This window comes from Hypanus sabinus, chromosome 17 (assembly GCF_030144855.1).
Source record: "Hypanus sabinus isolate sHypSab1 chromosome 17, sHypSab1.hap1, whole genome shotgun sequence".
NCBI classification, from domain to species: Eukaryota; Metazoa; Chordata; class Chondrichthyes; order Myliobatiformes; family Dasyatidae; genus Hypanus; species Hypanus sabinus.
The window spans coordinates 65747188-65762471 of NC_082722.1; the positions used below are offsets into that span (position 1 = coordinate 65747188).

General features: G+C 44.5%; 1 protein-coding gene across 2 annotated transcripts in view; it reads right to left on the reverse strand.

Moving 5' to 3' along the window:
* Positions 1-15284, reverse strand: part of LOC132407011 (meckelin-like) — a 150755-nt gene that overhangs the window by 109000 nt on the left and 26471 nt on the right. For both annotated transcript variants that reach the window (XM_059993234.1, XM_059993235.1), the window contains 2 exons: positions 7479-7545; positions 4139-4174 (listed from right to left, as the gene is read on the reverse strand). In XM_059993234.1, coding sequence (XP_059849217.1) covers positions 4139-4174; positions 7479-7545 — 103 coding nt within the window. The remainder of the gene's footprint in view (positions 1-4138; positions 4175-7478; positions 7546-15284) is intronic.

A 15284-nucleotide genomic window follows, 5' to 3' on the forward strand; every position in this document is an offset into this window, starting at 1 on the left:
TACTTAAAAGAACGAAAACAAATTAAGAAAAAAAGCTGAAATTCCCTTTTTTTACTTGGGACACTATGCCGCTTAACTGGGGCAGGAGACTGTTGCCGAACAGCTTTTAACTAGCATCAGTCGCATGTACTTGTGCGGTTATTAGCGTCCTTAGAGTAAACAGTTTTTAAATGTCATCAGTTGCATGGGGTTGTGTTCAAAAAGCAATGATTTTTGTCACTGACAGTTGGTGAGAAATAAGCAATAAGACAATTCAGAACTGTTTTGTCCACTGCAGTTTCAAGCATTCAGGCTCGGAGATGCGAGAAACAGCTGGGAGTGAAAATGAAACAATTTCACTGCTTCAACAACTACTTTGTATGATCTACAAAGAATTTGAAGGTATCGACAGTCATCTTGAATGTTACAATGAAACTGAAGATTTGGAGGATGTAATTGTTGAAAGCATTGTATGAAGGCAGTCCATTATCTGCAGTAGGTGTCTGCACTGATACTATTAATTTAAAACCCTCCCCACCACTGGGTACATCCACACGAACATTATTGCAGGGAAGTAGATCAGCTGCCTGAGGGAAGAATCGTTTTAAGTTGTGTGAAGACAGTGCCGGGGAGGTACCAGAGGATTGGAGGATAGCCAATGTTGTTCCGCTGTTTAGAAAAAGCTCTAAACATAAACCAGGAAATTATAGGCTGGTGAGTCTGACATCAGTTGTGGGAAAGTTATTGGAAGATATTCTAAGGGACCAGATTTGAAAGTATTTGGATAGACATGGACTGATTGAGGATAGTCAACATAGCTTTATGAATGGGGTAGGTCATGTCTAACCAATCTTATATATTTTTTCAAGGAAGTTACCAGGAGAGTGAACGAAGGCAAAGCAGTGGATGTTGTCTACGTGGAAGGCATTTGACAAAGTCCCGCATGGGAGGCTGGTGAAGGAGGTTCAGTTCAGTTACTAGGCTTTCAAGATGAGGTAGTAAATTGGATTAGACATTGGCTTTGTGGGAGAAGCCAGAGAGTGGTAGTAGATGGTTGACTCTCTGACTGGAGGCCTGTGACTAGTGGTGTGCCTTATGGATTGGTGCTGGGTCCTTCGTTGTTTGTCATCTATATCAATGATCTGAATGATAATGTGGTTGGCAGAATCAGCAAATTGAGATCGGGGGTGTAGTGGATAGTGAGGGAGGTTATCATGGCTTGAAGAGGGATCTGCATCAGCTGGAAAAATGGCAGATGGATTTTAATGCAGACAAGTCTAAGGTCTTGCACTTCGGTAGGACCAACCAGGGTAGGTCTCACGCAGTGAATGTAAAGGCACTGAGGAGTGTGGTAGAACAAAGGGATCTGGGAACACAGGTACACAATTCGTTAAAAGTGGTGTCACAGGTAGACAGAGCTGTAAAGAAAACTTTTGGCACATTGGCCTTCATAAGTCAATGTACTGAGGACAGGAGATGGGAAGTTGCGTTGAAGTTGTCTAAGATGTTGGTGAGGCCTAATTTGGAGTATTGTGTGCAGTTTCAGTCATCCATCTACAGGAAAGATGTAAACAAATTTGAAAGAGTACAGAGAAAATTTGCAAGGACGTTGCTGTGTCTGAAGGACAGGTTGAATAGTTTTGGACTGTATTCTTTAGAACACAGAAGATTGAGAGAAGATTTGGTAGAGATACACAAAATTATGACAAATATAGATAAGGTAAATGCAAGCAGCCTGTTTCCACTGAGGTTGGGTGGGACTACAATTAGAGGTCATGGGTTAAGGGTGAAAGGTGAGGTTTAAGAGGAACATGAGGGGAAACTTCTTCACTCAGAGCGTTGTGAAAGTGTGGAATGAGCAGCCAGCATGTGGTGTGGAGTTCATTTTTAACGTTTAAGATAAATTTGGATAGGTACATAGATAGCAGGGGTATGGAGGGCTATGATCCCGCGGCAGGTCAGTGGGAGTAGACAGTTTAAATGGTTTCAGCATGGACTAGATGGGGTGAAGGGTGTGTTCTGTGCTTGTCTTAATAGCCCTATAGTGCTTTACAGAAGGGAGCTTTTGGAAAAGAATGGTAGTATCTGTAATGATTTTTCCTGCCCACGTCTTTGTCCTGGACAAATAAAAGTCCTGCAGTAATGGTAGACTTCAGCCAATGAACTTTTTTGCTGACCTGACAATTTGCTGTAGTTTTCATATGTTGTGAGAGGATGCTGCACCAAATCAGACAGTAATGGCCAGAGGTCGGCAACCCGCGGCTCCGGAGCCGCATGTGGCTCTTTCATCTCTGTGTTGCGGCTCCCCGTGGTTTGTTAGTTTTTGAAATGTATTTCGAAATTTGAAGATTATGGTGATCTTGTACAATCTAAAAACTTTGTGGAGACCCCATTTCCTGGCACATCCGAACCGGCTCACAATTAGCCACCGTTCCGGCTAAGGGAGATAGCCTACGGGGGTTTGTGAGTACGTATCTTTTGGAGCATCCGCGCCCACGGGGACGGGTTGAGGGAGGCTTTAAAGCAAGGCTGTTTAGTTTGAATAAAGCTACCTTTGACTGCAGTGTCTTTATTTTAGCGCTGCGTGTAGCACACCGCTACAACGTGTTTTTTATCGCTTTTAATATACATCACCACTGCCAATGCCTGACACCCGCCAGTGCGCGCTTTCTTTTAATTCTTCGATCCAAGGTAGGCTAACGATGGAGTAACCTTCAACCCAACGTCTTTTTTTCAGAGTTCAAAATGTTTTTGTTGCATGCAGAAATGTAATTTCGTTTTCTCTGCAGGAGTTCATCAATTTCATAAATGCAACACATTATAGTTTGTTTATACATAGCATAAAGGCAAAAAAAACTGTTGTGTGTAGTGTTATTTCATTTTAAATGTCAAATGGGTTTTGTGGCTCCCAGTGTTTTATTTTCTGTGGGAAATGGGTCCATATTGGCTCTTTCAGTGGTAAACGTTGCCAACCCCTGGTAATGGCTGATGTAAAGATGCTCTCCATGATAGTAGTATAGAATTGCACCAGTATGTTCCAGAGAAGATGGAATTTTACCAACTGCTACAAGAAATGCAACTGTCCCATCCTACCGTTGTGGTTAATTACGATGTTGTTGTCCTCCTCCCTCTACCCAAAGTTGAGTTTCACACCAGTGCAAGCAATCTGTAACCCATGAATACCCTCGAAAATGAAGCAGCGTAGCTCAGCAGGATCCGAATGGGCCCCTTCCTCTTGGACTGGATGGTACAGTTTTACACTCAGCACATACATGACTGCAGCGTACCAGAATCCCAACCCCTAGTGTTCAAACCCAGCCATGGTGTAAAGCACCCAACGGCCAATTCAAAGAGTTTGGATCTCCACTGCAACAACCCTTCTCCATAGCAACAGGGCAGACCGGTAATACATTCCTCTGGGAAGAGCAGAGGCAGGTAGGCTTAATGAATTCAAGCCATCACTAGTTGATATTAGGCTGACTGGTGGCGTAGTGGCATCAGCACTAGACTCCGGAGTGAATGGTCCAGAATTCGAATCCAGCTGGCTCCTTTGCATGCTTTCTATCCGTGCTGGGTTGAGCGTCGGGCTTGTAAAAAACTCGACCTTGTAAAAAAAACTGGAGAATGCTACAGAAACATCACAGGATGAGCTATCACCAAAAAAGATCGGTGCAAAAAGCTTGTCGTGACATCGTCCCGATGACTCTGCCAGGAGTTAAGGGCATTCTTCTTCTTCTTCTAGTTGATGTTAGCACAGCATTCCCCCGGTTGTCAAGAAAACGGCTGCAGTTGAGGGGACATGACTACAAAAGCCACTGGGGTCTGTAGGAACTAGAAGATGAAATGATTCCTCCAATATTAGAAATAGATGTAACTCAAATCTCAACTGAGTCCATAAGGAATAGGAGCAGGACCCTCAATCCTGCTCACACCTTTTAATACAAGGATAGACCATCCACATAAAATACCAGGAGTTCCTCAAACTCTGAGTCCTCATCCTCAAATCCTTTAATCCCCAAGAGTGACCAAAAATTAATTTGCGTTACCCTTGAACAAACTGAGTGACTGAGCTTACACAGTTTACCACAGATTACAGGTGACAAATCAGCAATGCAAACAACATGGACATGTTTAGAAGTGAGGCAGAATAAATGCTTACCGGCATCCCTGTGCTTTCAAAGCAAAGTCCTCCTCTCTGAAATGAGAATCACAGAAAACTGCAACATTATAAACTTGTAAGAGATGATTCCAAATGTTCAGCAGCGGCTTATCCCGCGCGCAAAGACACAGATTATCTGGAATGTTCTCACCCACCCAGCTTTTAGACTCTCGCCACTCCCACTCAAAACCTGACTAAATGGAGACCCGGAGGGAGGTGAAGGGAAATTAATGATGTTCCCAGCCGGTGCCTAGAGTATTAAGTGAAAGTCAGTAGAAAACTGCAGATGCTGAAAATCTGAAACAAAATGCTAGAAATACTACTCATCAGGACAGGCCATAACTCTGGGAAAAGAAATAATGTTTCAGATCGAAGATCCTTTGTCATTAACCAGAAAGCCTTGCTTGAAGCTTATCCAGATGATCCCTCCAGTTTCATGACACTCCCTCCCCCATGACCCTCAGCCTAACAAGCTTTGCTTCCTTCCGAATTCCGACAAAGAACCATCAACTCTTGTTTCTCTTCCATCAGATGTTCCCTTACCTGCCAAGTATTGAAATTAAACTGGTAATTTATTATTGTCATATAGACCAGGGTACCCTGAAAAACTTCCATGCCATCTCTACAGATCATCTCATCGTGTCAGTCTATTAGCAAAAGACAAAGATCAAGAAAGGGGAGGGAGGTGTTGAAAATGGACCAGGTAAATTTGAGAGTAGGGTGGAAGTTGGAGGCAAAGTTGATGGAAGTCACCATGGATGTAAGAAGCAGCACCAATGCAGTTGTCAGTGTAGTATAGGATCAGTCCTTATTTCTGGAGCTAGTTTATCCACTGATATCTTTTATAAACCCTCTCATTCTCACTGCTACCTGGACTATACCTCTTCCCACCCTGTCACTTGCAAAAGTGCCATCTCCTTCTCTTTTAATTCCTCTGTCTCCACCACATCTGCTCTCAGGTTGAGGCTTTTCATTCTAGAACTAATGAGATGTCCTCCTTCTTCAAAGTAAGGGGCTTCCCCTCCTCCACCATCAACGTTGCCCTCACCTGCTTCTCTTCCATTTTGCATATGTCTGTCCTCATCCCATCCTCTCACCACCCCACCATCTTCGACATCCAGCACAGAACTCTCTGTAACTTCTGCTATCTCCAATGGAATCCCACCACCAAGCACATCTTTCTCTTCTCTCAACTTTCTGCTTTTCACAGTGATCGTTCCCTACACGACTCCCTTGTCCACTCGTCCCTCTCCACCAATCTCCCTCTTGGTACTTACCCTTGCAAGCAAAACAAGTGTCACATCTGCCCCCGATTCAGGGCCCCAAGCAGTCCCTCCAGGTCAGGTGACACTTCACCTGTGAGTCTGTTACGGTCATCTACTGTATCTGGTGGTCCCAGTGTGGCCTCCGGTATATTAGTGAGACCCAACATAGATTGGGAGGCCGCTTCGTCGAGTCAGGAAAAGCAGAATTTCTCGGTCGCCACCCATTTCAATTCAACTTTCCATTCTCAACCTGACATATCAGGCCATGGCCTCCTCCACTGTCGTGATTAGACCATGCTCAGGTCAGAGGAGCAACACCTTATTTTCCATCTGGGTAGCCTCCAACCTGATAGCATGAACATCAATTACTCAAACTTCCAGTAATTGCAACCCCCCCCACCCAACCATTCCCAGTCCTGTTTCCATCTCTCACCTTATCTGCTTACCTTCCTATCACCTCCCTCTGGTGCTGCTTCCCTTCCCTTTCTTCCATGGTCTTCTACCCTCTACTATCAGATTCCCCCTCTCCAGGCTGTATCTTTTTCACCAATCAACTTCCCAACTCTTTACTTCACCCCATTGCCCAACTCCCAGTTTCACCTATCACCAACCACCTTGCAATTCTTCCTCCCCTTTCCCCACTTTCTTACTTTGACTTCTCAACTTTCTTTCTAGTCCTGATGAAGGGTCTCGGCCTGAAATGTCAACTGCTTACTCTTTTCCATTGATTATCCCTGGCCAGCTGAGTTTCTCTGGCATTTTGTATGTGCTGCTTTGGATTTCGAGCATCTGCAGATTTTCTTGTGTTCAATTAGGTAGATTGTGAGTTCAACTTCATCATATCTTAGTGACGTACAGTTCAATAGTTTTATAAAAGTGAGACTGTCAGCCTTTTCTATATTTAGCTCATGATTTAGTATCTTTTTTTATTCATCCATGTAATGTGAGGGTTACTGCTCATCTCTTTTGGTCCTCAAGGACATTCTGAGTCTCCATGGTTTGTGTACAGAAGGTCTTCTCATTACCAGTGGAGAAGTAGCTTCAGGATTTACAGCCAGTAGTGAGAAGGGAAAATAATGTATTTCTTAGTCAAAATGGTGCATGGAATGCAGGTTAAAATAGAATACTGTACAGACCCTTTGGCCCGCAATCTTGTGCTGCCCCATATAAACCTGTATCATGATCAATCTAACCCTTTCCTCCTAAACTGTTCATAGCTTGCCATTTTCTTACATCTATGTTCCTATTTGAGCAGCTTTTAAAAGCCCCTAACATATCCACCTCTATCACAACTCCCAGCAGTGCAAAACAGGACCTACCATTCTCTATGTAAAAAACCTCTCTCAGCCACCCCCCTACCCTCTCCTCCACTCACCTTATACGGATGTGTCCTCTGGTATTGGCCATTGCTGTAGAAGGAAAAATTACTGGCCGTCCACTCTATCTATACCTCTCATAATCTTACACACCTCCATCAAGTCACTTCTCCTCCATTTCTTCAAAGAGAAAAGTCATAGCTCACTTAACCAGGCTGCATCTGGTAAATGACGCCCGCACCCTCTCTAAAGCGTCCACACCTTTCCTATAATGAGGCAACCAAAACTGAAGACGATACTTCAAGTACCTTCTCATTCTGCTCCCTCCTGTCCTGCACCATCCTCTCTTACAACTTCAAACACGGATGATGATGCAGGTTTAGAGCAAAGTTTTCAAAGTTAAAAGCAGAAAATACTGCAAACACTCATCAAGTCAGGCAGCATCCATGGAGAGAGAAACAGAGTCAAGCTTTCAGGTTGAAATCACTTTTATATTTTACTGGAGAATATCATCTAAACAACATGAACAGATCTGCCTGATGACCTGGTATGTAAAGACTTTTATGTTTTTCCACAGATGTTACCTGACCTGTGTATTTCTATTTTCAGTCTGATTTCCAGCATCTGCAGATTTATTTTTTGTTTCAAGTTGTAATTCCTGAGAGGTTTCAAGCATTCAGCAAAGTTCACCTGGGCCTGGGGGTGTAACACTATCTACCTGAGCTCCTCCAGTGCACACCGGAACCGCGAATTGCTCACCAAGTTGTCAGATGGACAGGAGCAGCTCTTTGTAGTCAAAATGAAAGTTTCCTGGCAGGGGACACACCTGGCAGAGAAAAAGGAAATATATTGATAACCAGGACTAATCCAAGGCAATTAGCAAACAACAAAGGTAGGTGAAGCAAATTAGTTCACACAATACCCCCAAAACAGTGGGAAGGGAGAAGTGTCAACTCCTGCAGATACCCTACACTTTTACTTCATGTTCTCACATAAAGGGAAGAAGTGGTGTTTCAGAAATCCCTCAGTCAGTGACAGCCACATCCAGACCATTTTAGAGACACACACAAAATACCAAAGGAACTGAGGACTCAGGCAGCGACTATGGAAATGAATGAACAGCTGATGTTTCCAAAAGAGACAGGAGCAGAATTAGGCCATTCAGACCATCGAGTCTGCTCCACCATTTCATCATGGCTGATCCCGGATACCATTCAACCCCACACACCTGCCTTCTCACCACATCCCTTGATGCCCTGATCAATCAGGAATCCAGCAACTTCCACTTTGAATATATGGGTGGCTTGGCCTCCACCGCAGTCTGTGGCAGAGCATTCCACAGATTCAACACTCTTTGACTTCTGTTCTAAGTGGTTGCCCCTCAGTTTTAAGGCTGTGTCTTCTAGTTCTGGATACCACCACCAGAGGAAACATCTTTTCCACATCCACCTTATCTAGTCCTTTCAACATTCAATAGGTTTCGAAGTGATCCCCCAGCATTCTTCTAAATTCCAGTGAATACAGATCTAGCAAACTGCCGAACGCTCCTCATATGTTAACTCCTTCATTCCCGGAATAATCCTTGTGAACCTCCTCTGGACTCTCTCCAATGACAACACATCCTTTCTGAGTTAAGGGGCCCAAAACTGTTGACAATACTCCAAGTGCAGACTGACCAGGGTCTTATAAAGCTTCAGCATTATCTCCTTGTTTTTATATTCTATTCCCCTTGAAAGAAATGCCAACACTGCATTTGCCTTCTTTACCACAGACTCAACTTGTGAATTAATCTTTTAAGAGTCTTATACGATGACTCCTAAGTCTGCCTGCACATCTGATGTTTTTAATTTTCTCCCCATTTAGGTAATAGTCTGAACTATCATTCCTTTTACCGAAATGTAACACAGTATTCCATCTGCCAATTTTTTGCGCATTCTACCAAATTGTTTAAGTCCTGCTGCAATCCTCAGCATTACCATCCCTTCCAACTATCTTCATATGATCCGCAACTTTGCCATAAAGCCATCAAGTCCACTATCTAAATCACTGACAAACAATATGAAAAGTAGTGGTCCCAATACTGACCCCTGAGAGACACCACTAGTCACAGGCAGCCAATCAGAAAAGGCCCGTTATTCCCACTCACTATCTCCTGCCTGTCAGCCATTCCTCTATCATAGAACATAGAATAGTACAGCACAGTACAGGCCCTTTGGCCCACAATGTTGTGCTGACCCTTAAACCCTGCCTCCCATATATCCCCCCACCTTAAATTCCTCCATATACCTGTCTAGCAGTCTCTTAAATTTCACTAGTGTATCTGTCTCCACCACAGACTCAGGCAGTGCATTCCACGCACCAACCACTCTCTTAGTAAAAAACCTTCCTCTAATATCCCCCTTGAAATTCCCACCCCTTACCTTAAAGCTATGTCCTCTTGTATTGAGCAGTGGTGCCCTGGGGAAGAGGCGCTGGCCATCCACTCTATCTATTCCTCTTAATATCTTGTACATCTCTATCATGTTCCCTCTCAGCCTCCTTCTCTCCAAAGAGTAAAGCCCTAGCTCCCTTAATCTCTGATCATAATGCATACTCTCTAAACCAGGCAGCGTCCTGGTAAATCTCCTCTGTACCTTTTCCAATGCTTCCACATCCTTCCTATAGTGAGGCGACCAGAACTAGACACAGTACTCCAAGTGTGGCCTAACCAGAGTTTTATAGAGCTGCATCATTACCCTCCCGACTCTTAAAACTCTATCCCTCGACTTATGAAAGCTAACTCCTCATAAGCTTTCTTAACTACCCTAACTACCTGTGAGGCAACTTTCAGGGATCTGTGTACTCCCAGATCCCTCTGCTCCTCCACACTATCAAGTATCCTGCCATTTACTTTGTACCCTGCCTTGGAGTTTATCCTTCCAAAGTGTACCACCTCACACTACTCTGGGTTGAACTCCATCTGCCACTTCTCAGCCCATGCCAGTATCTTTCTTATGACCCATAGAACCAAAGAATATTACAGCACAGAAAGAGGCCTTTTGGCCCTTCTTAGCTGTGCGGAACCATTTTTCTGCCTAGTCCCACTGACCTGCACCTGGCCCTTATCCCTCCATACACCTCTCATCCATGTACCTGCTGAAGTTTTTCTTAAATGTTAAAAGTGAGCCTGCATTTATAACTTCATCTGGCAGCTCATTCCACACTCCCACCACTCTCTGTGTGAAGAAGCCCCCCACCATGTTCTCTTTAAACTTTCCCCCTTCACCCTTAACCCATGTCCTCTGTTTTTTTTTCTCCTCTAGCCTCAGTGGATAAAGAGCAAAACACGAGGAAATCTGCAGATGCTGGAAATTCAAACAACAACACACACAAAATGCTGGTGGAACATAGCAGGCCAGGCAGCATCTATAGGGAGAAGCGCTGTCGATGTTTCGGGCGAAGGGTCTCAGCCTGAAACGTCGACAGCGCTTCTCCCTATAGATGCTGTCTGGCCTGCTGTGTTCCACCAGCATTTTGTGTGTGTTGTTCTCAGTGGATAAAGCCTGCTTGCATTCACTCTATCTATACCCATCATAATTTTATATACCTCTATCAAGTCGCCCCTCATTCTTCTACGCTCCAGGAAATAAAGTCCTAACCTATTCAACCTTTCTCTGTAACTCAGTTTCTCAAGTCCTGGCAACATTCTTGTAAACCTTCTCTGAACTATTTCAACCTTATTAATATCCTTCCTGTAATCTGGTGACCAAAACTGCACACAATACTCCAAATTTGGCCTCACTAATGCCTTATACAACCTCACCATAACATTCCAACTCTTATACTTATTACTTTGATTTATAAAGGCCAATGTACCAAAAGCTCTCTTTACTATCCTATCTACCTGTGACGCCACTTTTAGGGAATTTTGTATCTGTATTCCTAGATCCCTCTGTTCTACTGCACTCCTCAGTGCCCTACCATTTACCTTGTATGTTCTACCTTGGTTTTTCCTTCCAAAGTGCAATATCTCACACTTGGCTGTATTAAACTCCATCTGCCATTTGTCAGCCCATTTTTCCAGCTGGTCCAGATCCCTCTGCAAGCTTTGAAAACCTTCCTCACTGTCCACTACACCTCCAATCTTTGTATCGTCAGCAAATTTGCTGATCCAATTTACCACATTAAATCCCCTTAGGATTTTATCTTGTTAAGCAGTTGCACATGAGGCACCTTATCAAATGCCTTCCATCTAAATAACATTCACTGCCTCTCTTTTGTCCACCCTGTTTGTTACTTTCTCAAAGAACTCTAACAGATTTGTCAGACAAGATTTCCCTTGGCAGAAACCATGTTGATTTTCACTTATTTTATCATCAGTCTCTGAGTACTCCAAAACCTTGTCTTTAATAATAGACTCCAACACTTTCCCAACAACTGAGGTTAAGCTAACTGGCCTATAATTTCCTCTCTTTTGTCTTCCTCCCTTCTTAAAGAGTAGAGTGATATTTGCAATCTTCCAGTCCTCCGGGATCATGCCAGAATCAAGTGATTCTTGAAAGATCATGACCAATGCATCTCTTATCTTTTCAGAATCCTTTTTCAGGACCCTGGGATGTAGTCCATCTGGTCCAGGTGACTTATCCACCTTAAGACCTTTTTAATAGCAATGGCACTCACTCCTGCTCCCTTACACTCATGGATTTCTGGCACACAGCTGGTGTCTTCCACAGCAAAGACTGAAGCAAAGTACTTATTAAGTTCACCTGCCACTTCTTTGACCCCCATTACTATCTCACCAGCATCATTTTCCAGTGGTCCACTATCAACTCCCACTTCCCATTTATTCTTTATACAACTGTAAAAAACACTGCGCTATTCTACTTTATATTATTGACTTGTCTGCCCTCATATTTCACCTTTTTCTTTCTTATAGCTTTTTTAGTTGCCTTTTGTTGGATTTTAAAAGCTTCCCAATCATCCAACTTTCCACTCACTTTTGCTACCTTATTTGCCCTTTCCTTGCTTTTATACAGTCCTTAACTTCCCTTGTCAGCCACGATTGCCTAGCCCTGCCATCTGAGAACAACTTCTCCTGTGGGGCATATCTATCCTGCACCTTCGGAACCATTCCCAGAAACTGCAGACACCTCAGCCCTGACAGTATCCCCCTCCGATCCACCTGGGAAAGCTGCTCTCTCATGCCTCTGTAATTCCCTCTATTCCATTGCGCTACTGATACATCTGACTTGTGCTTCTCCTTCTCAAACTGCAGTATGAATTCAATCATATTGTGATCACTGCCTTTTTCGGGTTCCTTTACATTAAGTTGACTAATGAGACCTGGGTTATTACATATCACCCAATCTAAGACAGCCTTTCCCCGAGTAGGTTCAAGCAGAAACTGCTCTAAAAAGCCATCTCATTGGCATTCAACAAACTCCCCCTCTGGCGATCTGACACCAATCTGATTTTTCCAATCCCCTTGCATACTTAAGTCCCCCATTACAATTGTGATATTACTCTGAAATTACATACCCTTTCCAGCTTCCTTTGCAATCTCAACCCACATCTTGGCTATTATTTGAAGTTGATATATGATTCCCATAATGGCTTTTTTCCCTTGCAATTTCTTAACTCCACCCACAAAGATTCGACATTCTCTGACCTTACGTCACCTCTTTCTAAAGAAGCAGTTCCATCTCTTCCTAATAGAGCCACACCACCACCTACGCCTTCCTGCCTGTCCTTTTGATAACAAAGTACAAACATATATCCTTTGATGTTAAACTCCCAAATATGACCTTCTTCCAGCCACAATTCAGTGATGCCAACAATATCATACTAACTGATCTCCAATTGTGCCCCAAGTTATCCACCTATTCCGAATGCTACGCGCATTTAAATATAGCACCCTCAGTCCTGCATTCTTCACCCTTCTGTGCTACAACTTAACTCTTTGCTTGGTCTGCAGTTGTACCCAATCACTGGTTTGCCCTTCCTAACATGTTACACGTTACATCCAACATCTACTTGTAAACCTGCTGGCTCATCCTCAGCTCTATCATACCGATTCCCATCCCCCTGCCATATTAGTTTAAACCACTCCCAAAAGCTCTAGCAAACCTGTCCTGCAAGGCTATTGCTCCCCCTTGGATTTCGGGCTGAGACCCTTCTTCAAGACTGGAAGGAGGAAGATGCCAGAATAAAAGATATGGGGGAAGGGGAAGAAGGACTAGCTAGAAGATGATACCTGTAGGTGAAGCCAGGTGGGTGGGAAAGGTCGAGGGCTGGAGAGAAGTAATCTGATAGGAGAGGAGAGTGGACCATAGGAGAATGAGAAGGAGGGGCACCAGGCAGAAAAAAATAGCAGGTGAGGAGAAGAGGTAAATGGAGAATAGAAGAAAAAGGGAGCTATTTTTTTTTGCCAGAATGAGAAATCACTGTTCATGCCATCAGGTTAGAGACTAGCCAGAGGGAATATGAAGTGTTGCTCCTCTACCCTGAGAGTGGCCTCATCGTGACAAAAGAGGAGGCTGTGGACTAACATATTGGAATGAGAATGGGGGTAGGAATTAAAATGGTTAGCCTATCGGAAATTCCACTCTTGGTGGATGGACTGGAGGTGGTCAACAAAGTTGTCCCCCAATTTATGTTGGGTTTCACCAATGTAGACGAGGCCGCACGGGGAGCATCTGATTCACTAGACAACCCCAATGGATTCACAGGTGAAATGTTGCCTCACCAGGATGGACTTTTTGGGGCCTTGGAGGTAAGGGAGGAGGTAAATGGGCAGGTATAGCTTTCAGGGAAGGGTAAGTGCCAGAAGGGAGATTAGTAGGGAGGGACAAATGGACAAGGGAATCACAGAGATCCCTGCAGGAAGAAGAGAGTGGGGGAGGAGGAAAGATATGTTTAGTGGCTCATGGGGTGGTAGGTAAGGACAAGAGGAACTCTATCCCTGTTAAGGCAGCATAAAGATGGGGTGAGCGCCGACATCCAGGAAATGGAGATGTGGATGTTGATGGTGGAGGAAGGAAAACCCTGTTCTTTAAAGAAAGAGGATGCCTCTGATGTCTTGGAAAAGAAAGCTTCATCCTGGGAACGGATGTGACAAGAGATGAAGGGACTGAGAAAAGGGAATAGCATCTTTACAGGAGACAGGATGAGAAGAGGTAGACAGCTTGTTTCCAGAAACGGGGACAGAGATCGAGAAAGGAGAGGGAAATGGACAAGTGAATCTAAGATCAGGGTGGAAGTTGGAGGAAAAATTGATGAAATCGATGAGCTCAGCATGGGTGCATGAAGCAGCACCAATGCAGTCATCAATGTAGCACAGGAAGAGTTGGGGAACATTGCCAGGGAAGGCTTGGGCATGGACTGTCTATATAGCCGATGAAAAGGCGGGCACAGATGGGCCCCGTGCAGGTGTCCAAGGCTACACCTTGAGTCTGGAGAAGGTGGGAGGAGTAAAAGGAGAATTTGTTGAGGGTGGAGTCTAGTTCTGGCAGACAGAGGAGGGTGGTGATTAAAGCAGACAGCTTTCAGGCCTTCTTGATGGGGGATAGAAGTGTATAAGGACTGGACATTCGTGATGAAAATGAGGCGGTCACGGCCAGGAAAGTGGAAGTTGTTGAGAAGATCAACGGCACGTGAAAGATCGCGGATGTAGGTGGGATGGAACTGAACCAAAGGAGGAAAGAACGGAATTAGGTATGAGGACATGAGTTCAGTAGGGCAGGAGCCGGCAGAGACAATAGGTCTTAGCTGGTTTGTGGATCTTGGATACGAGGTAAGAGCAAACAGTGCAGGCTAAGGTGGCAGTGGGTGAGGTCAGTAATGGTGTCAGAGACAGTTTTCTGATGGTAGAGAGTGCGGTCCTTTTCAGGGGGTAGGTAAGAGAGGTAGTCTGAGAGTTGCCGCCTGGTCTCAGTAAGGTAGAGGTCAGTTGACCACACTACAACAGCACCCACTTTGTCTGGGGGTTTGATGGTAAGGTTGGGATTGGTGCAGAGAGAGCGGAGGGCAGTGCATTCAGAGGAGGTAAGGTTTGAAGAGAACAGAGGAGTGCTGAAGCCGAGCCAGTTTATTTCTCGTAAAACGGGCAGTAGAGTAGAGCATCCAAGAAGAGGAGGGTTGGTTGGAGATGGGAGAAGGGATCTTCAGAATGGGGTGGGGAATTTGTGTCAAAGAACTGGGCTTGAAGTGTGCCATAGAAGTGGGCAGAACTTGGCATCATGGCAGGCATGGAACTCACTGAGGTGCAGGTGAATGGGGACAAACATAAGGCCCTTGCTGAGGACAGAATGCTCCACCTCAGAGAGGGGAAGGTCAGAAAGAATGGTGAAGACACAACAGTGATTAAATTAGAGGGGAGAGGAGAGCTGATGGTGTCAGAGGAGGGGGGAGGGTTGGGGTGTTAAGGGAAGGTAGGGTGGACAGAAGATGGAGTCTCTCTGGACCCAAATGATGGGGAGACTGGGGCTGTGTAATTCATGGTCTGAAAGTATCCAGGGTCACTGGCACCAAAGGTGACAGTGGTGGAATCCCAGACTTCATTAATTGTGTTGCCTAATGGCACCAACA